The sequence below is a fragment of the Ooceraea biroi genome, chromosome 11, assembly GCF_003672135.1.
Source record: "Ooceraea biroi isolate clonal line C1 chromosome 11, Obir_v5.4, whole genome shotgun sequence".
Taxonomy (NCBI): Eukaryota; Metazoa; Arthropoda; class Insecta; order Hymenoptera; family Formicidae; genus Ooceraea; species Ooceraea biroi.
Window position 1 is genome coordinate 10,419,978 of NC_039516.1, and position 27,767 is coordinate 10,447,744.

General features: G+C 41.5%; 2 protein-coding genes across 12 annotated transcripts in view; one reads left to right on the forward strand and one right to left on the reverse strand.

Annotated features, from left to right (window-relative positions):
• The window catches only part of LOC105285307 (nuclear receptor coactivator 2), a 135,064-nt gene extending 126,864 nt beyond the window's left edge, over window positions 1-8,200 (forward strand). For 9 of the 11 annotated variants that reach the window (XM_026973778.1, XM_020033601.2, XM_020033598.2 and 6 more), the window contains 3 exons: window positions 1,101-1,268; window positions 2,634-2,710; window positions 7,071-8,200. In XM_026973778.1, coding sequence (XP_026829579.1) covers window positions 1,101-1,268; window positions 2,634-2,710; window positions 7,071-7,136 — 311 coding nt within the window. In that variant the 3' untranslated portion in view covers window positions 7,137-8,200. The remainder of the gene's footprint in view (window positions 1-1,100; window positions 1,269-2,633; window positions 2,711-7,070) is intronic. The other 2 variants (XM_026973779.1, XM_020033600.2) reach the window with 2 other exon arrangements.
• A 1,155-nt stretch (window positions 8,201-9,355) lies between these two features.
• The window catches only part of LOC105285302 (collagen alpha-1(IV) chain), a 56,819-nt gene continuing 38,407 nt past the window's right edge, over window positions 9,356-27,767 (reverse strand). The window contains exons 3-27 of the mRNA XM_026973776.1: window positions 25,812-25,856; window positions 25,215-25,436; window positions 24,892-24,954; window positions 20,701-20,940; window positions 20,473-20,634; window positions 20,208-20,334; window positions 19,845-19,994; window positions 19,565-19,741; window positions 19,190-19,354; window positions 18,692-19,041; window positions 18,196-18,445; window positions 17,903-18,096; window positions 17,528-17,734; window positions 17,319-17,424; window positions 16,410-16,954; window positions 16,097-16,295; window positions 15,731-15,930; window positions 15,560-15,659; window positions 14,872-15,057; window positions 14,375-14,667; window positions 14,208-14,295; window positions 13,960-14,130; window positions 13,637-13,822; window positions 13,069-13,361; window positions 9,356-12,742 (exon numbers count right to left, since the gene is read on the reverse strand). Coding sequence (XP_026829577.1) covers window positions 12,236-12,742; window positions 13,069-13,361; window positions 13,637-13,822; window positions 13,960-14,130; window positions 14,208-14,295; window positions 14,375-14,667; window positions 14,872-15,057; window positions 15,560-15,659; window positions 15,731-15,930; window positions 16,097-16,295; window positions 16,410-16,954; window positions 17,319-17,424; window positions 17,528-17,734; window positions 17,903-18,096; window positions 18,196-18,445; window positions 18,692-19,041; window positions 19,190-19,354; window positions 19,565-19,741; window positions 19,845-19,994; window positions 20,208-20,334; window positions 20,473-20,634; window positions 20,701-20,940; window positions 24,892-24,954; window positions 25,215-25,436; window positions 25,812-25,856 — 5,226 coding nt within the window. The 3' untranslated portion in view covers window positions 9,356-12,235. The remainder of the gene's footprint in view (window positions 12,743-13,068; window positions 13,362-13,636; window positions 13,823-13,959; window positions 14,131-14,207; window positions 14,296-14,374; window positions 14,668-14,871; window positions 15,058-15,559; window positions 15,660-15,730; window positions 15,931-16,096; window positions 16,296-16,409; window positions 16,955-17,318; window positions 17,425-17,527; window positions 17,735-17,902; window positions 18,097-18,195; window positions 18,446-18,691; window positions 19,042-19,189; window positions 19,355-19,564; window positions 19,742-19,844; window positions 19,995-20,207; window positions 20,335-20,472; window positions 20,635-20,700; window positions 20,941-24,891; window positions 24,955-25,214; window positions 25,437-25,811; window positions 25,857-27,767) is intronic.

Consider the following 27,767-nt stretch of genomic DNA (forward strand, 5'->3'; position numbering starts at 1 on the left):
TATTATAATCGAAAATATAATATAAGTTTGCATTAGAATGATATCGCTCGAAGCAACCACAGCAACGTAAGAGACAGCGTTACTGCATTCATCTCTCTTGCGAGTTGCAGAGAGCACAGAGACCAACTCGGAAGCCACGATGATACCGAATTTCTTTTCCTTTTTTTTTATTTTCACCTTCATCATTCTCTCACCGTCATATACCCTGCGTTCACCTATGTAATATGTAACACCTCAGTGTAAAAAAGACGAAGTTCAAGCACCGCTTTTTACATCTCTCCGTGCTGTGGAAATGTTTACTAACAACGAGGCCTTTTTATGTACAATGCATCGACAATGCTTCCCGTGATTAATATGTTTTGTATCTTGCGCAGTCTATCAGCATCGATCTGTATCATAACGTATATGCACCACTTTTATCCTGTAAGAAGTTAAGATCTCACAATTCGTAATTTGTACGTGTACAGGATGGCCGAACACATCATACGCTTTCTCCTGGACACTCTGGAATAAGATAAAAGGCGATAAAATTATCTCGTCATTAAACACAAAAGATTTGATGATTCTCAAATTCGCCATTGTGGATTCTACGTGTTCAGGAGAAAGTGCGTGACGTACGAGACATATTTTACGTTCAACTTGAACGACGAGATCACCCCTTGTTCTAAATCGAACTATTAGATTAATTAGGACTTTCGCCTCCTAATGGCCGTATCGCACTACTAATGTGATACAGCCATAAGACAGAACTGAGACTATTAAAAATTTTTTTTTCAAATTAAGAATATTGTTGTTCAACGATATTTCAACGGTCGTTTTTTTTTATACTTCCTGGCCTTGACTGTGCTTTTGCTTTCCAACGATTCAGTGCGCGAAGTTGCAATCTGAATTCAATTTACAGAAATCTTTCGGCCGACTTGAGCTTGGACTTGTAATTACAAGTACAAGCTAAACACGATATTCGAATCGGGATGCATACATGTAGAATGTGAAGAATCAGACCTGTGGACAGTACAGACGTACGATATGACGTTGGAGACGATTACGACAGATCGAAACGACACGTCTTTTCATAATAGTTACTTCGTTTGCTGTCCCAGGTAACGTGAGGAGTAAGGATTTTGTGCGGCAAGAGCTACGGGCGTGTATTGGCTCTCGGTCGCAGCAGCAACAGAGAGTGTCCAATAACCTGCAGAACAATCTTTCTGATCAAGTTTCTCAGGACGAGCTTGAAGCACTCGGTTTAACGTTCGAGATGGCTCCTGCAGGTACGTGCGTGAGAATACGCTTAATACGCTGCATATCGGAACTCGCGTTACCGCAAAGTCGCGCTAGAGGCTCATACAAGAGGTGGCCCGCTATACAAGTGAAGCATCGCTGTCAGCAAAACGTCCCCTGTGATATACGTCCCCTCCTCTGTTTTCGTTTTTCTGTTAATTATCCGGAACGAGAGTAGCCGAGGAATCGAGTAATCGAGCAAACGAGTAGTTGAGTACAGCTAGTGACCGCGCAGCTACATGTTTCGTCCCCTTCTTTGTCAAACATCTTTGAGAGCGTTGTCAATTTAGCATTTTGGCAGAACCAGTTATACGATATTAATTAAATTATATTAAATTATGAGATCATGGGTACATGAGAGATAAATCTGTCGCTGTTCGTTAAATCACGTTGAAGTACTCGAATGTACGGCACAGGAGTCGCTCGCTGGACAAAATTGAGAGATTTCACCTCGTGCTTTGCACTTTTAGCATACACGAGAAACGTAGCTAGTTACGTAGTTAGCAGGTCGATCTATCGTCGCGATAAGGCAAGTTAAATTTAGACGAGTCTGCATCCCTCTGCGTTTCTGTGTCTGTGGAAAGGCATCGTCTTCTTGAATTCTTGTTGATCGAACTGCGACTTTGCAACATCGAAATCATTCCAATATCATCTCTCACGAGCAAATGTGAATTTCACGAGTGAATACTGTGAAAAAGTATTACAGGCAGTTGTGTACAGCTCCTCCCTCGTAGTACGTCACATGCACATTTTCTAGATTCGTTATCGCACACGAGTATGCTTGTATTACGAGTCTCCTCAGGCACCCCGTGTTCTTTCATGATAAATTTCGGAGACGTATCGAGCTTTTCTTAATTTAGAACTTACGTTCAGAGGACGATACACGCTCTGAATGCAAAGTATCTTAATTGAATAAAGCTTCCCGTTCTATAGTATCAGAAAAAATGGAAAATTAATTTAATATTCTTTAATAAGTCTATTACATTCTCGTGTAATTAGTTAATTGTTACTGTAATAATCAAGATTTATCGAAGCCTGAAAACTTACGCGTTCAGTAGACGAGATCGATTTTACGCGACGCGCGTAGATCGGAACGAACGTTAAGAATCTTAGCGCGATGATCCGATATTGATCCTTTTCGCGAGTCCTACACGAGAGGAGGCCTTGATCGAACAAGAGTCCCTGCGTCTCGAGTGCTGACGTGCAGCCTGATACGTCGGTATCAGCGATCAGCACGCGCGATCGTTCGCTATTACACTGCGAGTATAACTCCCCGCTTCTCGTAGGGGGAGACATAATGTCTTTTTTTTCTACAAAGATTGTGGTAACACCTACTGTTACGATGTCCCAACTAGGTGAGGCTGTGGTTAGCGATGGCCCCGCCAAGAGCTGGGCCATTGGGAGCGCCGGAAGTGCCCCCTCGTCCTCCAGGGTAAGAACCCCATATTCCGACATATAACTTACTTTTTACGTATCTTTTTTTTTCTTTTTTTTTCCTTTTTGGATTTTGTTATGCTATGTATCTTCCCTCTATACGCTTGGCTTCAGAACTGATTGTGCACGAAACATGTTTAATGAACTCTCTTTACTCGCGCACTGAGCGTAAAACTTGTAGGGGATCAGTTTGTTTGATTTTGTTGTATTTTATAGAGCGCTCTTCTCTTTTTCTACATGCATGCAAGCCGTCACTTGGCGGCTACGTTCTCGGCATTATATCGTATGCAGTATTCGCACGTGGCGATACTCTCTCTCGGAGTATTTTCCATAACGGCCGTAGTACGAGATTTAACTGTGCTGTGTATGCCAAAGTAGAAGTTTCATGCTCTGGAAATTGTTGAATTAAGACGTACGGGTAGAGCGTTTATTTAGCGAGTATCTGATCTTTTAAGGGATTTTGGCTTTATAGTTGCAAAATTTGCTCCTATTTTTTTCTTTCTCATTTCCTCGTCGTAAAGTATTATAATCGTAAAATATAGTGTAATGAATCTACCTGTGTTCCATATTCAATTAAGGCGAATGAAAAAAGTAGAAGGCAATACGAAAGTTTTTTATCCGATACACGTTCTTGGTTTCCAAAATTGCGCAATATATATCCAGTTTAGTAGTAATTAATTTTTTTATTTATTTTAATTCATTATTTGTTTAAATGACGTTATTTAGCTGGAAAATTCTTAAAGAATGAATTATGAAATTTTCACCAGTTTGTAATCTTTTTGAAGTTTCCCATCGTAAAACAATAGCTTGTAATTTATTATATCTTTTTAAAAATAGAAATGCTTGTTTCTCGATAAGAAATACGTTGAACATTACGGACGAAAACGTTTAAGTTTTACACTCAGTATTTGTGCCAATGAGAAACGCTATGCATTTCTTTTTTACGTGGCTGTATTTTAAACAAGCTGATTCGTTATCACCTTCGATTCGAGGTGAAACCTTTCGAGGCGCATTAGCTAAACATGTTATTTGCCTCCACTGTCTGCATAAAATAGCGCGTTCACGAGTTGCATTATATTTTGTGCAAGGACTAATTGTACTTTTCAAGCTGCATTAACTGCGAGTAACTTCTTTTAATTCTCGTTTTATTCACGCAAACGTACGGCTGATACTGCGCTACAATGATACAATGCTAATATTCCGCTAAGTTTTGTGACGTTTTACAGTTTTACAAGAGAATGGTAGAAAAATTCTATTTAAATACAAAAATTGTAAATTTCGTCGAAAAATTTCGATCGTTAGAGCATTTGCTTATAAAATCAATTTTTCTCACACTCGCGTGTCATATCTTCCGTGGTCCAGATTTTATCATTTGCCTGAATATAAAAGCTGAAAGATATAATTTTTATAGAGAGTCGAAGATATGAAAAAATGTCGATAACGATTTTGGTCATTATTAATTCATTTCAAGCGAATCTTGTCTCAACGGGATCCTAAGTTGAAGCTTGGCTATCAGTAGATTCAATTCTGGAGGCTCAAAAATTGGAAAATTAATAAATGATAATGTCTTATTACTTTTTTTATCATTCTATGACTTAATTTTGTTTTTTTACTTTAATTCATTTTATATACACGCGAATAAACTGGCAATAATAGAATCTTCGTTCAGCAATTCGTCGACAGCAATTCTGCAGGTAGCGTCTCGGATTCCTCGATATTTTTCTTCGGAAAATTTCAAAAGATTCCAAGCGCTACGTACTTATTCCCGTCTCGGGTGTCCACGATTGATCGGTGCCAAACGGAGTGTCTCCTTTTCGTATCTACAGGGTGATGGTGTAAGCTTGAGCTCGTTCCGGAGTAATCAGTAATCGTACTACCATATATTGTATTGTATAACGTACGTCTAGTATCGTAATGCTTTTTCACAGTGAGCCAAACTAGACATCTGCGCCGTGGCCTTTAATTTCCTTTTTTTTTGCCCCGAGAGCGATTGTTCTTGTTGCATGCAGGAAACTCGCTAGCTGCAAAGAGGAGGTGTAACGTTTACAATTAGCAATTTTAATCTTAAATTTATATCACGCGCACGAGTACCATGTATCATGTGTCGAACATCTATTAATATTGAATGTACCGTAACATTGGAACCGTCCGTCAAGGAAGCACAACTTGGAACGCGATAATTAGCTTGGTAACGTTAAAATTAACGTGACGTCCGCAATTTTCTTGCGAAACGAAAATTCTCCTAACATTGGTTTTCATGGAGTGAGAAAATGTTAAAATTAACGAAACACGTACGAAGGAAATTGCTGCGAAAAAGGCGGCCTTTGTTCTGCATTGAGATACTATTAGGAGTGTGATTTAGTTTTGAGGGTTTTGCAACAGATGGCTGTAGTGTCAGTTTGTTCCAATAGCTGTTTCCGATAACTGTTGTTTCTTACAGTCTTGACATTATCCATGACATTTAGTAGCATTATAGCAATAGATGCAATAACAGTCGTGTTTATATCATCGTAAAAATGCAACTTCCGAAACAGCATTTTCCACATGCGTTGCTTTTGTTTTTTAATCAAAAGAAAACTGCGGCTGACGATTATAGAATTCTTGTGGAAACTTATGGTGATTCTGCCCCATCAATTAAGATGTGTGAATACTGGTTTAGACGCTTTAAAAGTGGTGATACTGATGTGAAGGACAAAGAACGCTCGGGACAACCAAGAAAGCTTGAAAATGCAGATTTGCAAGCATTATTGGACGAAAATCCAACACGATCCACTTCAGAACTTGCCAGAGCATTAAATGTTGATCGTACAACAGTTACCAAACATTTACATGAAATGGGAAAAATTCAGAAAGAAGGGAAATGGGTTCCACATCAATTATCGGAAAGTGCCATTGCGAACTGGTTGAACATTTGCATTTCGTTGATCGCCAGGCAAAAAAAGAAGAGTCTTTTGTTTCGGATTGTTACTGGGGATAAAAAGTGGATCTATTTTGATAATCCGAAACGCAGAAAATCATGGGTGGATCCAGGCGAACCATCAACATCCACTCCGAGACGCAATATTCACGGTTCAAAAGTAATGCTCTGTATTTGGTGGGATAATGTACTATGAGCTGTTAAATCCGCATGAGACTGTCACGGCTGATCGTTATCGACACCAATTGTACAAGTTGAAGCAAGCATTGGACGAAAAACGACCACCAATTGCGAGTAAACGACGGAAAGTGATTCTTCTTCGTGACAACGCTCGACCTGACGTTGCGTTATCAGTGAAACAAACACTATTAGAGCTCGAATGGGAAGTCTTACCGCACCCCGCGTATTCTCCGGACATTGCTCCATGCGATTATTATTTGTTCCGGTCGATGCAACACGCTTTAGAGGATACGCACTTTCATAATTTCGAAGAAGTGCGAAAATTCGTCGACGAATGGATCAACTGAAAAGAAGAGTGATTTTATCGTGGTGGAATCCATCTCTTGCCAGAAAGATGGGAAACAGTTATAGAAAACGAAGGAAAATATTTTGATTAAGGTATTCATTCATTATCATATTTAAATACATGCGTTTTTGGGCAAAAAAAACCCTCAAAACTAAATCACACCCCTAATAAATGTGTAGTTGCTATGTGGCTTCAGTGCGGTTCTGTTCTTTGAGTTTGTAGGGCGAAACAGCGCTCGGAGATCGCGTCTGTCGGGGGTTGAAAGGATGCGCGCATCCGCGAGCGCTCTTACTGGCATACTCGGATGCGCGGATCCTCGCAGCTTAGGAAAATCGAACGATTATCCTGAAGAGGTGTACGCGGATACCAAGCGTGCCAGACATGGCTGTGATCTGCACTGTCGATACCGCTACATGAACACTTACTGGATTAACGTTCGCCCGCGATGGACAGACTGCAGCAGATCGTTCGCAAGTGATTTCGAACCGATCGCGGGAGAAAAAAAAACAGGTCCACCGTGCAGATCTCGCACCCTATTGCTCCCTAGATCCATAGATCCCTCGCTCGCGGATGTTAGATTCGTAGATTCCTGGACCCTCCAACTTGTAGATCTCTGTGGTATCGTAGACCCTCGATTGGAGCTCTCGATCCCCACAATGTTGTTACTGCAAGTTCCCGATCAGTTCGGATCCTTGTTTCCGGAAGTTCTCGATTCAATTCTTGACTTCCGGCTCTGTCGAGCCCTCCGTAGACACGTGTCTCCGCGTGCTTCCTGATTCCTGATGGATTCCGACCCTCCCGAGAGAGATCCCAGATTCCGCGTGTGATGTTCTGCGCGCTATCGGTTTCGAAATCCGCGTCATTACTTTGATGCGGTCGTGGCGTGCTGTACTGATGAGGCCGATTTGATTTCAGACTACTATGGAGGAGGTGGCACGAGGTGATTCGAAGTCGCTGCTGCAGAAGCTATTGTCCGAGTGACTGCAGGCCACCATCCTGTTACGCAGTGAAGGATTGTGTGTAATATACGTTTGAGTGCGCGACGAAGGAGAGAAAGAGAGAAAGAAATAGATATTGAGAGATTGAGACAGCGGAACGGAGATGCAGGACGTAAAAAAAGAATCACGGAGGCGAGTGCGAGAGCGCGAGAATGCGAGCGAGAGCAAGAGCAAGAGAGAGTACGCGAGAGAGCGAGTTAGACGCATGTACACTCTTATACGTAATGGATACTATTGTATTATATGTAACGTCACACACACGGAGTCAGTATTCATATACGTATCACCAAATACAATGCAAAATTAGCGAATGCGCGGTGCTCTCTATTTGATTGTCGCCAGAGTCGAACAGCCGCGGAAGCGGGACGAGCCGGAACCGAGAGAGGCCGGAAGAAAGAGAGGCGCGAACGATGAAGAGGCAGGCAGAAGCAAGGGAAGAGGTAGCCATGGAACTACTTTCTTTTTCGTTTTTACTTTTCGAACTTGAAGGACCAAAAGTTTTTGTTTCCGCTTCGACTACGTCGGCGCTCGGCAGTCGACCGAGATCGCAAACGAAAGAAGAGTTGATTCGCCACGTACGTTCGCGTCATTCGTTTTTTTCTTATCTTCTTTCATTTAATCACTTCGTCAAGCCTCCTCGTCTCGAGCTCGTCCTGGTTTCGGACGGTCGACAACGATGCACGTCGTATCGCGCGTATCGGGATCAGCGATACGACGATCACAGGCATAATGATGATAAGCCCACATCCGCATTTTACCTGTCGATAGGTGTGCCTGTGTACGTAAGTCTGTGTGTGCGTGTGTGTGTGTGTATGCGCGCGCGCCTGTGTCACATATGCTGTGCGTGTGCACCTGTGTGTCGTGTTCTCCGTCAGTATTGTACATCTGGTAATATCAGCAAGCAAGCGGAAGAGAAAGAGGGGAGAGGAAACTATTGTAGGTACCTCAAGAAAAAAAAAGGTATACTTTACTATACCACTGGCTGTTGAAGATAGATACTATTTATAGGATTTAATTATTGTACACAGGAAAGAAAGAAAAAATAGAGCACTCTATATTCACGTATTCTCCTTAATTTAACATCCTTTCGACTATTACATTTTATGAATAATATATTTGTGATTGTAAGAATCTGCAACCAAAATGTGACAAAGAATACTTGTTGTTGTTAATATGATTATAACTATTATTATATTGTAATAACTATTAATTATTTTATTTTATTTTATTATTATATTATTAATATTATTATTATTATATTATTATTATGGACATTATTATTATTATCACTATTACCAATATTCTTGTTGCAATTACTATATTATTATAATAGTATATATATATAAGAATAATAATTATTATATTATTTTATTATTATATATATATCGATATTGATATTATTATTAAACTTGGAATATGCATATTTCTCTATTCGATAGTAAGAGTATCTTTATATATAAATATAAATATAAATATAAATATATTGTATAAATGTATATGTATATATATGTATAGTGGGTTTATGTACGCGTTATATATAAATAATAGAAGCGGACATTATTTATGTATAATCGATATATAAATTGACGTATATTTATATATCTATACATGCGGGATGGACAGAGAGAAAGGGCGAGAGAGAAAGCACGAAAGAAAGAGAGAAAGAGAGAGAGAGAAAAAAGAGGAAATCGATCTTCTATTTTGCATAGCTCGGTAATGATTCTCTTTTGGGTCTTAGATGCACACTAAATTACTTCTAAATGACATCTGTTGTTATATAAATGATGGAAAAGAGCGAGAAAGAGCGAGAGAGAGGGAGAGAGAGAGAAAAAAAAGAAATCTTCTAATTACACCTACACGCGTATACGCACGAGACGTTACGCGCGCGAGTCGCGCGCACGTGTATTTCATTTCTCTGCGCGTATACGCGTGTACACATACATATGAAAGAAATCTCACGCAAGTGTCTTATTTTTCCAGGAAGTTCACCACTTATTAAAAGTTGGAAGAAATCGCTACTAGAGGTTTCGAACGCGTGCGATGATGATAATGATGCTGATACGATGACGATGATAATGATAATGATGATGATGAAGTCGTGGGTATACGCGAACTAGAACGATGTCGGTGATGATCTCTCGTTGCATCGGTGGGATCCCTCGATCATTCTTTGTTGTTTTGTTTTTTTTTTTTTTTAAATACGCGAGCAGGACGGATGTGTGTGTGGGAAGGGAGGGGGCGGCAAGGTGTTTCTCGTTTTCACGTGATTTCTAAATGTGATTTTTCGGTCGGACGCGCGTGTGGCAATTTTAGCATTACTCTGAATATAGATTCGTATTCCATACTCGTTATTGCGTCCGTCTCGAGTCGTTCTTCGAAATTCCAAAAGTTCTTTTATCGCGGAACACGTGGGGAAGGATGCGCGAATTGTTGTATTTCTCGAATTATTTAACATAAGTTTAGCTCGTACGGTATAGAAATCGCTTAGCATCTCGGGGCGGAAAAAGTAAAATCGCCCGAGTGTACATAATATGAAAAATATATAAATGGAAAACGAATTTTTTTCGTTTGCCGCGTGTCCAGTTGTCCAAAAAGCGGACAAGCGCGCGCGTTGTTGTTGCTTTCGTTGCGTCTTTGATATTTTGTACAGCATGAAATACGTTTTTCGTCCGTGGCGCGAGGAAATGGGTACGGTGAGATGATGGAGACGAGATGACAAGTGATGATAAGGATGATGAGTATGATAAGAATGATGATGATGATGATGAGGATAATGATGATGATGATAACGATGATGTTAATACTGTGATGACATTAATACTTTGGCCTGCTCGTCCCCTGTTGCTTTTTCTTCCAATCGAAAGCAGTTACAAAGTTGTAATCTCCGTAAAGAAAAAAAAAAAGAAACACATCCGTGAGGTACTCTGAATATGTACACGTACATACATGGGCATGTACTCGCCTGTGAAAGCGGATACGTATATTACGCGTACGAGAAGGAAAGAAAGAGAGAGAGAGAGAGCAAGAGCATGAGAAAATGAGAGAGAGAGAGAGAGAGAAAAAAAGAGAAAAAGTGCGCGAGTGAATAAGATTAGTACGCACGCACATGTGTATGTATATGTGCCTCGCATGTATGTGCGTGCTTGTGAACAGTGTGCGAGAGAGAGGGAGACACAAAGTGGTGTTATGCGTGTCACATATGTAATATGTGTGCGTGCGTACGTGCGTGTGTCTGTGTGTGCGTGCAGATGCGCATGTGTTCGTAGGCACGCTCGTACGCGGGTGTGCGTAGCAAATTACATCATATAGATAGATCATATGTGCTTTCTAATGATGAATAATTTTATAAATATAAATATAATACCGATCTCTCACCGTGTACGTTTATTTCGTACGATGAGCTTGTAATGTGAATTTCGCGTGTCCTGAAAAAAGGCCCGTTCGCCTTTTAATTAAACTGTCAAATAATTTCAACGCTTTTGCTTCTTTCAGTTGGCTCTTTTAAGCGTCTACAAATATCTGGCATCCTCCCGACGTCCTCTTTCCCTCCGATACCCGTTCCAGCGTTTACGTTTACCTTCAGATATCTGCCTTCACTCGAGAGCTCTCGCAGCGTTATTCTTAGATTCTTCATGTAATCTGGTAAAGTGATACAAGCTTTATTTTCGTCTTTTAGTTACTAATGAACAGGATTGACGATTTTATTTTAAAATAAGCTTTTATGTATTTTAGAATGTAATGTATACTTTTCCACATTTTTATAATAATTATCTTTCGTGATTCCGTTCTTTGACGATGACAAGAAATAAATTGAGAATATATTAAAGAATAGTTTATAGAGCATATTGCTTGCAAGGCAGGATGAAATAAATTAATTTTTTAATTTTAATAATTATTAGTAAGTTTAATTTAATTTTCTCAATTTTCTTTGCTTCTTTTTATCAATCAGTCGATCAATCGCAGAGTGTTAGTGCACTTTAATTGACTTATTTTTTTATCCTTGCGAGTTAGAGGCCGGACATCCGGGGAAGACAGTCGTTTAGCTTATATAAAAGGATTTTTATTCAATTGCGATACATAGGTAATTGCAATAGCGATACGACATACAACGTTAACATATAACGTTAATTTAATTATCATATAGTTACGAGTCGCGTGAATCTTCGTAAATCGCGTAAATCGCCAATTACGACGTTAATGGCAGTTTTGCAATGGCCGAGCGCGACGACTTCCTCCTCCTCTATTTGGCATAAGGCAGTTATATGACTTCTTTCCGGCAGCCGACAGCGCTTTTTAGAGCGCACAGGAAGAGACGGGCAACCAGTGATATCATAAACCTTGCGTGCAGGATGAGAACGAATAACGATGGATCAACTTTCAGAAAACGCGACCGAGACGTCCGAGATAAGAATCGAGGATGAGCGAAATTCGAGTCAGTCTATACAATATTATTTACTTTAAAGAAGAGAAAAAAGGGCTGAAGAAGAGCCAATACAGTGCCGAAATGAACTTTAAGCTCGAATTTTTATTCAATTCTAATTAATAAAAAATTGTAATATTATTCGAAGAAGTGACGTTTCTCTGCGGGGGGGGGGGAGGGGTGTCTACTGCGAGACAACTTTGAGATTTCGAAGAGCGCGTTCGTATTTATCGCATTTCATGCCGCGTTTCGGCGTTCCGACTTCGATCTCGAGTTCAGAAGGGTGACGGTTTATTGACACAGTTCTTCCCTTTCCGACCGCGGACCGACAGATATCCGGAAAATATTTCTTTAACAACGTTCTCCAGATCCGCGCTGATCTGGACCTGGATCTGGATGGAGAGAGGGTCTGGATCGTCTCAGACCCTTCCTCCCGCAGCGGACAGCTGAATGTTTATCCGCGTTATCCGTCTCCACCCGGTGTGCGAGGTCCACGAATCTCCTGGTCGGCCAGTCGGTATAACTTAACTAGAATAGAATAAGAGAGAAGAAAAGAGTCTCTCGCTTTTTTTATATACATAGGCTTCGCTCTATGCCCTCGCACATCACTGATGCTTCCCGTTGATCCCTCCTCAAACACGCGCAGCTCGTGTGCTCATCCTTTACGGGTTGTCAAACTCTCCTACTGGCTCGTCGTATCGGCCGCGCGCCCGGCTTTTCTTGCGGTAACGAGAGGCTGGCACGCGTCTGTGGCCACCTTGCGGTGGGTATCTTCCCCGATTGGGTGATGTCCTGCCGCGATCATAACCGGGTGGATAGAGAGGCGGTGGCGGCTGCGGATAAAAGTTGTTGGGGGGCTGCTCGTTGTTCGCTGTGAACGGCTTTAGTACCCTCCTGTCGGTGAGCCTCTCCTCGGTGACGCGTCGGCGTAGGCACACGGCGCATCGGCTCACCCGGGACGTATGATCGGCCTTGAGCGTCTGCTGCTGCGGCTTGCGGAACATATCTTGGTCATAGATGGTCGCCAGCCAGTAGGACGTCGCGGTGGCGAAGTAGTTGCACGTGCCGAGGCCGCGGCACTCGATGAACGGCCTGACGCGGAAGTCTTCTAGACAGGACCCGGGCGAGATCAAGGACTGGCCGCCGCCGTCGGCGCCTGCATCCCTGTGCTGTAATCGCAAGAAATATTAGAAATATTATTCGCTGCGAGGTCTCATAAGTCAAAAGTAGATTTTCGAGAATTTAATGACAAAACTGGAAGGAAAACTGATAAAAAATTGATCAAACAAGCCTGTAAGCTCTCCTAATATTGATGTAATAGTTATGTAATAACGTGATATAAAAGTAATATTGATTGGAGTGGTAAGTTGAGATATACTTTGGCCTTAAAATTCAGCATTCCCTTCAACTTTAAATTATATTTCACTTTCTAAATTATTCTCTACGAATTAGATCATAATTAATTTTTTTGTGTGAGTTTGGTAAGTGAACTCACCATGAGGAAACTGTATCCGACCCACAGCTCGTCCCAGCCACCTGGGCACTCAGGTATAGCCATCGATTGACTGTGAACGGCTATTACCCTGGTTGGCGCCTCACACACGGAGCATCTTGATATGTATCTGCCAATTTCCGGAGCCGGTATCGGTGTCATCATCATCGGCATTGGCTCGGTCGTGCTGAGCCAGTAGCTGTAGTCGTTACGATTGGCGTAATCGCATACATTATTCCAATTGCAGAACAGGAACGGCATAGTGGAGAACTTTTTCACGCAACTGCCAGCGGTGCCTGAATGACGAGTGATATTTAAATTAGGATATATTTGCGTCTTTGCGACATTAATCATTAAGAAAAAAAACGTATCTTACGTTCTCAGATACCATTTCATATTAAAATTGATTGCGTCAGTACTGCGACTATGTTTTGTATTAGATGATTTATGCTGTTCATTTTCATTCATAAGATCGATTTATGCGATTCAGTTTTAATCCATTTTAAATTCATATCTGAGTATATATAGAAGTTTTCGAATTGTAATGCAGAAAATATATTCTGCTACTTGCCAAGATCCTGCGAGTAAGCCCGTCCGTTGCCCATCGTATGCAAGAGGGAGAATCCTTCCCAGAGCCTCACGGTGTTCTTCGGACAGAACGGTATCGCATCGGTCTGCGAGTGGCGAGCAAAGTAAAAACCTCTGTTTCTCGGTCCAATTCCGTTCGGCGCAGGTGCACCAGGTGCGCCAGGGAACCCTGAAGAATTGTTTTTTTCCAATTTAGCATAATCGAGATAATAAAGAATTACTATAACATCATTCGCATGTAAAAATGAAGCTATTCTTCCTTTTAATTTTTATCTTCAATATGACTACATTTTTTTGTACATATACCTGGTTGTCCTTGTCGTCCAGTTGCTCCGGCAGGTCCTTGATACCCGGGCGGGCCATCTTTACCATCCGGTCCTTGTGGTCCAGGGAAACCAATCATACCTGTCTCACCCTTGCGTCCAGGCAGACCGTCCCTGCCAGGTTCACCCATCATTCCTTGTAGTCCAGGGAAACCTGCGCGAAATCACATTACACTTCCGTTCATCAAAACATTAATCACTCTGTGATTTTCTAGAAGAAAGATGTAATACCTGGTAATCCGGGAGTTCCTGTATCTCCGGGTTGTCCTCGTCTAGGGAACGGCGGGAAGGGATTTATGCCGGGATCTCCTTTCGGCCCCTACAAAGAGATTCAGCAAAAGTTATCTTCGTTCATTTAGATTTAGATGATACAGGATATCGGATTCGTTAAAACTCACCTGTGGTCCTTCATGCCCGGGCAGTCCAGGGAAACCAGGTTCGCCGGGCTCGCCCCTTTCTCCCTTCGTTCCCGGCAGTCCATCGAAACCAGGTCTGCCAGCGTCACCTTTCATTCCCCTCGGTCCGGGAAAACCATTTAATCCAGGCAATCCGGGTTCGCCAGGTTGTCCTTTGGCGTTGATCGCGCTCACTCCTGGTTCTCCACGGAACCCTTTTGGACCTGGTGCCCCTGGAAAACCTTGCAATCCTTCCAGACCCGGCGTACCCGGGTAACCGACGAATCCTCTGGGACCTGATTGGAGGATAGAACAAAAAGTTAGAAAATTTTAAGTACTTTTTTTACGAAAGAGTTATTTTACGAATAAATTTAAAGAATTGAGAAGCGAACTTACATTTTAACGACTGTGAATTCGTAAAGTTAAAAGAAGTGGTTTTGAAAGTATTAGTTTTTTGTATCTCTTTCTGCTATCAGTGTAAAGAAATCGATAATAAATACCTGGATTTCCCGACATTCCCTTAGGACCGCGGAAGCTGTGGCCTATATCACCAAAGATTCCTTTGGGTCCATTCGGGCCATATTCACCCGGTGCACCCTTCTGTCCTGGACGTCCTGGAATACCAGGCATGCCATCCAAACCAGCGCGACCAACTTCACCGGGTTCAGCGAACTCGGCAAGCAATCCTGAGAAAAAGTAAACAGAAAAATAGTATTAATTATGTTAAAAGTTATTATTTTAATGTATATGAATTGGAGTAAGAAATCTAAAACATTCGTAAATTTTTACTAACAAAAATTATTAATTAAGATATTGATTCTCTCTCAAGTTAAAAAGCGATTTTTATAAAATTTATCGTACGAATCTCGAGAGTATTAATTCTGTCAAACTTTTATAAGAAAAATAACCAGAAGAAAATCTGGTACAGAAAATCTACCAGATTTTCTTCACCATAGAAAACATGGTAAGCGACTGGAAAATTTCTCTTTGAATATAAAAGAATTTTTGCATTAAAAAAGCTGCGTAAAACTTACTGCGTAAAATACTGTTACGTAATTTAATTACTTTAATTAAAAGTGACAACGTGATGAAAAGAAATTTATACTGTACACTGAGATTATACTTCCGAGCTTGCGACATACATTTTAATTAATTAAGTATGAATTAGTATGATTTTAAAAAACACACCTGGAGCTCCAGGAGGTCCTTGATCACCCGGCAGGCCGGGGAAACCAGGTAATCCTGGGAAACCGACGGGACCCGGGTATCCTATATCTCCAATTTGACCCTACAGCATGTTAAAGTAAGTAATCGCTTTTAAAATTGGATATTCGGTTTAATCATCGTTCATTCACTCACTTGACGGCCGGGTACTCCGATAAGTCCTGGTTCACCCTGTTTTCCTTTTACGCCGGGGAAACCGTCGTGTCCACGGTTACCGTAATCACCCTCCTCCGCGAATGCGTAAGACGGTAAACCAGGTTCGCCCACGATACCCTTTGGTCCGGGAGCACCCAGGAATCCCGGAGGTCCTCTCGGACCCGGTTCACCCGGCATACCTAAAATAAAATATAGAGATTGATAACTCAATTTCCCCTTAGAAACTCACATTTGTGGATTGAGCTATCAAGATAATATAAAAAGAAAAAAAGAAAAATTAATTAAAGTAATATTATAAAATACAAAAATCAAAGAATTCGATTAATAAAAATAAATTCTATGTACCTGGTCTGCCCATTAATCCCGGATCACCATCGATACCGCGTTTTCCCTTCTGTCCATAGATTCCAGCAGGTCCTATCGGGCCTCTTTCACCTTTTATGCCATGTTTGCCAGGTATTCCAATGAAGCCTGGCCTTCCCGGGAAACCTTGGTCGCCTCGTTCGCCTTTCACTCCGTCAAAACCCATGTCACCAATCTCTCCCTACGAAGCCACAAAAATATATTATTAATCGAAACGTAATATATATTTTTTGTTATTATTAATAAGAAAAAATGGGTAAGAAAAGAAGGATTATATTTATAATGGAGTACTTACTTTTGGTCCAACGCTGCCATCGAATCCATCATAGCCGGGTTCACCCTTCTGCCCTTGCAGTCCGTTGAAACCGTCAGTGGCCAACCCAGGTTCACCGGGCAATCCCGGTCGTCCATCAAATCCGGCTAGACCAGGCGGTCCAAGCTCACCCATGAAACCGGGCTCGCCGATGTCACCCTGAGGCCCGCTGAATGAGTTTTCGCCAGGCGGCCCCGGAGATCCATCGAAACCAAGATCACCAGGAGCACCGACGAATCCAAGCGGCCCCTTCACTCCTGATTCGCCGGGAATACCGGCGTCCCCCATCTCTCCCTTAGGACCGGTTAATCCGTCTATACCGTCGAGACCGGGCCAACCGCGCGGTCCTGGCTCGCCGATCTCACCGCCTTCTCCCTTTTCTCCTGGAGCACCCGGTAGACCTGGCAAACCGTGCATGCCCTGATATCCCTGAGGCCCTATGTCACCATCGTCGCCTTGCCGTCCGATGAAACCGATCTCTCCCTTCAGGCCTTTCATGCCGTCAAAGCCGGAGGGACCATCAGGACCTGAAAATTTAGATTTTTTTTAATATTCGAGACTGATACTGAGATGTATAACGCGGATATATATTTATATTTTTATTTCCGAGGCGAAGAACGAGACTTGAGATAGCGTTTCGATTTGGAGAATCATTCTGAAGAGTCGAGTCATTCTACAGGCTTACAGAATGATAAGTGTTTTCCGATGTCACGGTGGTGCGTGAGTCAGATCGGATAACTGACATCTGATTAAATCTTGATTTGATTTGCTTCACTGTCTAAACTCATTCATAACGCTGTTGCATCGTGAGACGTTCATCATTGCGTGTTAGGATGACTTGGTTGTTCCGGATCAGATATGTGCTTCGTTTATGAAATATTTGATACTTACCGCGAATGCCGACATCTCCGACTTTCCCAGGTATTCCAGGTTGACCTGATATTCCCGGGAAACCGCGAGGTCCTTGTATGCTGTCTCCGCGTTGACCTTTGCCACCCTAATATCGATATTGAATCAATTGTTTTAACGAGATTCTCATAAAAATTAGTGAACTTGGAGTAAGTCTCATTTTCCAATTAAGAATGCATAAGAAAAATCACCTGAAGTCCAGGCAGCCCCTCGTAACCAGGCGCTCCCTTAGCGCCCCTGATACCCTTCGGACCGTCTTCTCCTGGTCGGCCAAGTAATCCTTGGGGACCGGCGTCGCCGAAATCACCCTTCGGACCGTGGAAACCGCGTTCTCCGATCTCACCGTAATTTAGATTCGAACCTGGATCTCCCCGTTCACCTTTATTACCACCGCGACCCTACGATAGATAAAAATATCAGTTATTTTGCCAATATTTGAAATTTAATAAAGTGTCTAACAAAATATAACAAATATAAAATATAAAAAATCCACTATCGTTCATTTCAGCAGAATAAATTAATTGAATGATCAAAATAGAAAAATTGATTGTATTCAATATACTCACCGGGAAACCTACTGGTCCCTGCGATCCGGGTGAGCCTGATGTGCCACGAGGTCCTTGATCTCCCGGCATTCCAGGATATCCCTTCAAGCCTGCGGGGCCTTGGCGCGAGATACCTGGAAGACCGGGCTCACCGGGTAATCCTATTAAACCCTCGTCGCCAGGACGTCCTTGGAAGCCTTTGAAACCAGGCTCACCTATTTGTCGAAAATACATTGAAACATTCTGTTAATTTATATATTTGAAAAATATTTCATGTAATAATGTTAAATATAATAAGTGGCAATTTGACATACCGGGATCGCCCCATTCTCCTTTGAAGCCTTTGTCGCCCTCAATATCCGCGATAAACTCCACGGATACTCCTGGCTCTCCTTTACTACCTTTGTCTCCCTCTATTCCTTTGATACCTGTTTCTCCCGGGTATCCGGGATCTCCGCGCAAGAAATCAACCGAAATCGTAGCGTCTTCACCTTTCTCGCCAGGAATACCGTCCCATCCCGGCAAACCGTCCTTACCCGGCAACCCCGGAGGACCGTGTTCACCCTATGAATTAAAAAGCAGCAATGTTATATATTAGAAAATAATTATAAAATTATAAAATTATAAAAATTATAAAATTATAAAATTATAAAAAAATAGTAGTTATAATAATATTAGAAAATATAATTATTCGAGTTGAATTAAATGTTGTAAATTATTTCATGAAATATCAATATCAAATCTCAATTTAATTTAGATTAATTTAATTAATATTAGAATTTTTATTTTTATGGATAATTAATGGCTAACCTTTTCGCCTTTCGGTCCTGGTACACCATTGTCACCGGCAGATCCTGATTGGCCACGCAGACCTCTAAGTCCTTCGGGTCCGGGTAAGCCTTTCTCGCCAATGTCACCTGGTGGACTTATAAACTTCTCGTCTGGCGGGTAGAATATATTTCCCGCTTCTCCTTTCGGGCCTTGAACTCCCGCAATACCAGATCTTCCGCTGTCACCTTCAAGTCCCGCCGGTCCTCGTAGTCCTGGTTTTCCCTGTATTCCCTTGAAACCTCGAGGTCCGGGCAGACCAGGGAATCCTGAAGCTCCAGGGTATCCGTCCAAGCCGGACTCACCGCGCTCTCCTTTCTCTCCAGGCAAACCTGCGCGATTATTAATACAAAATTATATACAAAATTATATATAATTAATAATAATACGAAAAATATTTTTAATAATATGTTGAAATTAAAATTTCCTTATAAATGATTTTGCAAAAGAATTCGTTAAAATTGTCACGCTGCCGCTTACCTGGTGTGCACACTCCACAATCATCTCCTCGGAAACCCTTGGCACCCTTAGATCCATGCAGACCAGGCCAACCATCTGGGCCGTGGATACCCGGCCTTCCAGGCAGACCTCGTTCTCCAGTAGGTCCACGAATCCTTATTCCCTTCCCAGGAAAACCTTTCTCTCCTGCTCAGCAGTAATATATTTAAGTAATTAACAAATATAAGAATTATCCATTAATAATATTTTAGTGCGGCGTCAATAGACTTGATATAATTAAAAATGCGAAGCTCTAAGTTTGCTTACAAAGAGATAATTCTTTGCATTCGTAAATTTGATGATTGTTTTATTTTATAATAATTGTCTAGCGTTTCAATAAACAGATTTTGATCTCACCTGGTGGACCAGGATCACCACGATCACCAGGTGGTCCCAGCAATCCTGGAATACCAGGGTTACCGTCCGGTCCCGGCGGTCCGACTACCGTTATACCCTGGAATCCCTTAGCTCCTATAATTCCGGGAGAACCGGGCAATCCGGGAGATCCCTGATGTCCCATGGTTCCCGGCAAGCCTGGAATAATTTATTATTAGCAAGCAATTATTATTCACTCTTGTTCTTCGCGCAACAATACGCTTAATTATTCAGTAACAGAAAATCTCTGCAAGTTACAAACCATCGTCTCCCTGTTCTCCTTTTATCGATGAACCCTTCACTCCCGGCAAACCCGGGATACCCGGAGGTCCTGGTGGTCCCGGTGGGCCTATGAAACCAATCTTTCCTAGCAAACCAGGCGTTCCCGTTTCACCAGGTTCACCAGGAGGACCTGTTACAGAATAAAAAATTTTAAAGATCCTTTCTTGATTAAGAATAATTTTTTTACTTTTCACTATACTTATTATTATCAGAAATATATAGAAAACACAATAATATCTGTGAAACGTAACACGATAATTAAGTTTTAACATATATGTAAGATAGAGGAATGGCTTTAAAATATTCATGTGAAAGAAAATAACATACATATTTTCGTACTGACCAAGGTCTCCTTGAATTCCAATATTTCCGGCGATTATCTCGTCAAGTTCTGGAATATATAGTCCAGGTTCTCCTTCAGCGCCTTGTTTACCGGGTCGACCACGGTTTCCTTCTTCTCCTGGTTCTCCCTTTATAATAACAGCGATAAGTCGTAACAGTTATGCTCGTCGATTAACAAAATCGGATTACATAAATACTTTTCTCTTCTCGCATTATTTTTACAGTTTGTTGTAAAATTTCGTACGAAATATACGATAAAAACTTACGTCGAATCCATCCGAACCGGGCAGTCCAGCGAATCCTGGAGCTCCCTTCTCTCCCTTGTCACCAGCAGGGCCCGGTGGACCCTCGGCGCCCTGTTTGCCTCTCGGCCCATCGTCGCCTTGTCCACCCTTCACACCTTTGATGCCCAGGAAACCAGGTCGACCCTACACGAGAATCATAATGATAACTTGAAGAAAAGATTTTCTATCTCAACGGCATTGTCTAATCACCTGTGGACCTTTGTAACCCATCTCGCCCTTGCGTCCGCGAATTCCATAATCGCCCCTCATGCCCTTCGGTCCCATGACACCTTTCACGGGCGTCGATTCTTCCTTCTTTTTGTATTCGTCATTACCTGGTGGTCCAGGCTCTCCCCGGTCTCCCTGCTCGCCAGGTTGGCCCTTCACTCCGGACACGGTGTCACCGCGCTCGCCCTGCATACCTGGCAGTCCGGGAGAACCTGGCAAACCCTAGGGGCAAGTACAAGTACCGTTTTCCCTCTATCACGTACAAATTCGTAATTTCACAAATGACTCGCTAATAATAATCTCGCATCTCTGTTGCTAATCAATCCATTGTTACTATCATGATTCTCTTTATCGCGTCATTTATCTATATAAAAAATTATAATTTTATGCATTATATTTCTTTTTTTATACATAAATTTGAGCTTTAAAAATACTTCGATATCTTTTTAGGCAGATTTTATGCTTTAGAATATTTAAAATTATCAGCTGCTTTCGTTTAATTAATGGAGACTGAATCAACGTTAAGAGATCTGTCAGCCGTGCGATCGTTTCGCTGTTTCGGTTTCCCAAGACACCCGGTATGCCTTCGATGTAGTCCTGTCTATATGTTGCACACGCATTACGTCGGAGTTACATCTAGCGTGGCAGAGCGTAAGTGCATGTATTACGAGTCCATTATAATGCTAATTTAAGTGCACGGTCCAGCCCTGCTTATTTTTACTATGAGCGAAATGAAGCTACCATACACGTCTGGCGAGATTATTCCGATCGGTGCAAACCATCGTACTGTGCTTCCTACTGACGTGTGCAATTGCAGTGGAAAATTTATGTTTACGGAAGTGTTTAGACTCGGATTCTATCAAATTATAACAGAACTATAACTGAAGATTATCACATTGCAGTCATTAGAAAATTGCTGATATTTTAGCGACTTAAACATTTGTAATTTTAACTTTTTGTAACTGTAAAATAATCATGAAAACGATAATTTGTAATATTCGTTAATATTCGTGCTATTGTTGTTTTGAATTTTAATGTAAATTTTAATCTTGATATTACATAATGGATTTAAATATGATATTAATAGCACTAATCTTATTACGCTAACTTAATTCAATCAATGTTTATAAATATTTTAATTTATTATGAAATTAATTATAAAATTAACAAATTTAACATACAAAAATAAAACACGACAGAGTTACACGAAGCGCAGTACACTTTTACAATGTGCCAGAATTCAACTCTGGAAAATATCATTACTGAAATTATTCGATATCAAAATATAAGGACTCTTAGTAATATATCAAAAGTAGCACAATTAATTAGTTCGTCATTGTCTGCGCTTCGTCTTGGAAGAGTTTTATTTTATTTAAATTCAATCAGTATAATTTATCAGATCAACAAATTCAGTCTCCGTTTATTCGGATTCGACGCCAAGTCGAAGTTCGTATCGTCGTTATTAAAAAAGCTTATGCCATCGTTGCTGTTAACACTCTTTAATCGTTTGACTAATGATTATCAATGAGGGAACCGGTTTTTCGGTAGCTGATTGTCTTCGCCGATGACGCGAGCAAACTTTTGCCGAGGGTCAATGAGAAGGGGCACTCGGACTCGTCTTGTTTCTCGGAAGCCATTGGTTACTGTTGGACAGAATCTCCTCCTCGTCGTTGAGAAAAGAGGAGATAGCCTCTCGTGCTATCAGCGACAGTGGTGTCAGCAGATCGCGGCCAGCGACGCTTCGGATTTCAACGGACCGTTTCGTATTTAATGCGATTAAGTATACGAGGAGCCCTCGCACATTTTACCGTATTCTTTCTCTTATCATCTGCCTCCTCCTGGCTAGTACCGTTTTCGAAGGCTGACACGGCCAAAGTTACCTCTGCGTTGCAAAATCACGAAGAGAAGACGCAGTTTCATCAACTTTCTATCAACTGAGATTTCCATCAAACGACGGAATGCATATTGTACGTTAAATTATTCTTATGAATGAGTAAAGTATATATTTATAAATTACACCGGGGAACAAAAAAAACTTTTTTTATGTTACCAAAGGTTTAAGATCGGTTTATATAATATTTATATAATATTTGAGAGTCCTGATTTCGTAGTATATATCACTTTGGCTGAATTGACTCTAAGTTTTAAAATAATCGAAATCAGTCATTGACCTATTCTTAAATTGTAATTACCTCCCGAATGAATCAAACCTGCTTTACTTGACAAAACGACGTACATACATTCAATTCGTTATTAACTACCCTCCTCTAAAACAAAATAACAAGAACTTGTTTTATTAGTGTCAGTTTAACTAGTGGCCTCATTTGAGTACATGTACGAGCATTTTACGGTTTTCGTAGCTTATTACACTGAATGTTGTAGGTGTATAGTATATTCTGTGTTTTGTACTAACATATTGTAAATGTATATCAATAAATAATGAATAAAAATTATATGGTTATGTTTTCTTTATATTGACTTTATTTCTATTATGAATATTTAGGGCATAAGCATTGCTCGAAAACTAGAGTCAATCTAGAAAAAATAACTGCATATTCGAAATCAAGAGTCCCTAATTATTCAAAATCGACTCATAAATCTTTGGCAACAGATTGACTGTTCCCCGGTGTTATAGATGTAAAATATATAAAGATATAAAAGATATGAAAATACAATATACAAAGTATAATACATATGATATAAAAAGACGAAATAATCTAGAGAGATTGAATAAAAAAATTAGTTATATAGGAAAACCACGAATTCTCTTCGATATTTGTAAAAAACGAATTCTCTTTAAGGCACATCTCATAAAATAGTGCTTCCAGCGATACGTATGAGATGTTTTTCCGAAATCTTAGCGATTTGTCGCACGTTAAGTGAGTGCTCGTTTCGCGCTAAGAAGACCCGTCAAGTAAATCGCAAAACGGGGAAGTCTTTTCTTCCAGTGGCGAAAGCAGCTGATAAGTAGCGTGTATATGGCGAGTAAGTACCATGTAAGTACACGCGCCGACGTTAAATTCATCTCTTTGGCGGAGGGTGTAAATCCTCCCTCATCCTTCGCGGAGTGCGTCGCGCGCGTAATTCATCCTTTACGGACGTAAAACCATGGAATATCACGGATACAAGTGGAGCAGATAACTTTCGAGAGACCGTCACGTTTACGCCGCACGGGGTTTAAGAACCCCGTAAAGTCTCGTTGTTTGGTTTATCCGAACTAAGCGATACTCGACGATGGTCGCATACGTTGCCGTATCACGCGTTTCTCGCGTTAAACGGCTGCAATCCGGAGGGATAACGCCCTCTTGAATCGCAGCCTATCGGTCCGTCGTTTTCTCCCCGTGGATACCCTCCCTTGTCTTCAGTCTAATTTATTATTATAATTTTCGAGATTTTTAATTCCATCGTCGTTCTTTTATCTCTTTAAATAAAATTTACTTAATTTAATTTACCAATTAATTTTCTAACTTTAACAAAATTTACTTAATTTTCCTCGGTGCTTTCTTTCTTTTACATTTTAATGAGAAATGATGATATTTAATGGAAAGATAATTCATTTTAGCGAGTGGTCGTTTAAGTTACCTGCAACTTCGTACTCTCTCTTGTTATTCTTTCCGCGTTTCATTTTATTCCTCAAAAACGGAAGAGGGAAAATTTCCCGTTACTCGTCCTGTTATCAAAACATGAGGATCATCCCCTATTGAGTGAGGCGGAATGCTCATCCGGTATCATACGTGAATTTTCATCTAAAATTTTAAAAGGTTCGCTCGCGCTCAAAGGCGAAGACTCGCTCGAAGTGTAAAAGGAGGATTCCTCCGGTGCGGCGCGATATCGCGCGATATCGCGGGGCTCTCTCGGATTCTTTCCGCCTCGCCTTCGTCTCCCTCCCTCCGTTTGCCCGTTAAATATCGCCGGGGAACACTTCGGCCAGCGAACGAGCATATTTCATGCGAGCAGGTGGAAGGTCTCGCAAAAAGGAAGCATAAGAGACATCCCGAGCGGGTCTCCCTCCGTTCGTCCCTCGTCTTCCTTTCGTACTCCTTTGAGGACCAACCTAAACGCTCGCCCGCGCGGGGTTCACCGGCCCCCGCCGAGTCGGCACCGATCGACCGGTCTTACGGTACCTTAAACAACGGAGGGATATGTACAGTGAGCGATCCTGTTATTACTTACGATGTCGCCCGTCTCTCCTAGGTAGCCCATTTCGCCGGTGAGCCCCTGGTGTCCTCGATAACCCTGGAAACGTGATCACGAGCTGTTAGGATCGAGGATTACGATCGTACAAGCGGACTTAACGGTGGGATTACACCCGGCAGGGAAGAAATACACGTGCATCGCGCGTTTCGTGACGTAATTCATCGATAAAAATAAAAATCGAGTAAAACTTGAACGAGAAGGAAGAGCCGGGAATTTTTTCGCGGATGCAACGATAAAATCGATGATGGATCATCGACTGATCAGATTGCAGAACGATATTAAAAATAAACAGTCCTTACCTCCGCTCCGTCGATACCAGGATTCCCGCGAATTCCTTTGGCACCCACCGAATTGATACCTCCATCACCAGGCTCACCCGCGGGACCATAATCTCCATCGGCTCCTATTGGACCACGCGGTCCAGAAACTCCGGGCATACCCGGGACACCAGCACGACCGTCAGTTCCGTTGCATCCATCCAGTCCGTCCGGACCCATCACACCAGGAACACCCCGGTTACCCTAAAGAACATTTGCTCCAGTCTTCGTGAATAATAACTTTGCCCCCGTGGGTGTAATCAGGTCGCATGAAGCGTTCGGCTCTCATTAGATTGTACTGGGAAATACTGCGGATTTATGATTCCAGATTTCATTCCCTGCTGAATAACTTCGAAATTTGAATTTTATTAAGATGTGATGTAATTACAGAATCTCTGCACATTGAATTGATATTAAAAAATATACTTCGGAGATCCGTCTTGATATGATCCGTATTGCATCGGATACACAATTGTATAGTATGAAAGTAGTGAAGTGTGGAATCAATATTTATTAATTAAAGATTGGAACTTTAATTGTGTATACTTTAGAATGAGAAGTAAAGCGAGTCGTACGTACCGAAAGCCCGGATTCTCCTGAGGCTCCTCGTATACCATCTTCGCCCTAAACAAAAGGAACAATATTAAATCATCGATCCATTAAATAATTATCGCGTTTGTTAACGCGAGTCTTCGAAATCAACAATCTCAAGGAGACTTTGGAGAGTGCAACGAAAAGTTCCATTGACCACAATTCATGTGGCACGACCTAATTAACTCGATCAATTTAGTTTAAAGTATCATCTTGAATATTTACACGCAGTTTCGAGCAACCTCCGGCATTTGCGAGGCTGACTTTTTGCATTCGCGAGATCGATCTCGATTACGCTCAATTACAATTAATGCCTCTGGCCACGCGCAAGTACGCAACGAGCACATCGTTGCAATTTGCAGGGATGATTGCATCCTTGATGCGGAGGAAGGTCGCTCTCGCAAAGTGTCGCATCGCAATGGATGATCCAACGATCCGACGAGTGCGGTCGTACTGGCGCGCGACCAGATCAAGATCATAAGATCACTCACCAGCGCACTTGCGAGCGAAATGCGTGCGCGAGATGCAAACACAGGAACGCGCAGAAAAATTTGAGCACATGTCACCGACGTTCATCGCCTTCAAGCTGATTAAGGAGCAATGAATGCCGCTACATCGGGTACTCGGTTCCTGTATAATTAACGATGCATCGAGGCCGTTTATTTCTCATCGCGCTCAAGCGCGTTACGGAAACGTTCCAGATGGAAGATCACTCGCTCGTAGACCTTTGGCGCTCTACGAAAATTCGTGGACGTTTATTATCGTTTTCCGGATTTTGTATTTCCGTGTTATTTATGGGCTTTGATTCTCGGATGTGGACGAAATTAATTGCCCGTAATCGGTTATACGTAGTAATAATAATAATTCAAGAGTGTACGCAGAATTTTCTGCAAAAAGGAAATCAAGACGCCGCGCGCGCTCGGGGATGTAGAAAAGTGAAATGAATGTTTAATAGTGTTTTAATTTGTCGAGTCGCACAGTGTTCTCCGCGGAGAAAGGGAAACTGGTATTCTCGGCCGTTAAAAACGCCTTACGGTGTTTATGCTAATTTCCACGGGAGATACGTTTGCGGTGGACGCTAAACAGGCGGATTTTACAGCTTCTCGTCGGTTTCTTTTTCCGCGTCGTCTCACGCGGCGTATTTGCGCTGGACATTTCCTACGACTGTTGCATGTGCGGCTACAGCATCGTTACTTGTTCCTTCGGCTTGTTTTAGCACGTTTGTTGCATTCATCGAGAGTGCGTTTAAAGCTTTGCGCGGCTCTGCTTACAAAGATCTCGGTTTCTTCATCACAAATATTCCATATCTCTCGATGATGACCGACAAATTCGCTGAACAAGCGTGACCATGAAAAATTGGCCAGAGTTTTCGTGCAGACTTATTTTAATTGAATATAATTAATTAATATATAATTAAGTTAAGCAAAGCTTGACTCTCCGTAATTATGAAAGACATGTATTATTTGTCTTCGTTATGCGAAAAATCAGTGATGATACGCAAATGAGTTCTTTTAATTAAAAGGGCGGAATAAGTTCTCGGAAATCGATAATCATCGATTACAGCATGGCAGCTCGTAAAACGCGTAGTATATAAATACGGTTACTATGTTCGTAAAAGTGCGATCGTGCGTTGTAAATACATTCTGCGTCATGTTTCAGTGACATAATTTTCTTGTCGTTTCTAAGAAGCACTGCCGGCGCCGTTATCTTTTTCTGTCTTGCTTTTCAGGAGCTTATCATCGAGCGACATTGCTTATCGGCATTAAGCGTGTGCAATATTCTCGTATCAGTCATCCAATTTAAGCATCTTAACAAAATAGGGTGTTCGTTATAAATGGCGGATGTTGCGCGATCCGTCAAATCGATCGGTCAGTTATATAAATTGAACCTCGCAGAAAAATATTGCGAGGCAGTACGCAAAAGGTTTCGCACATTTTATCTTTA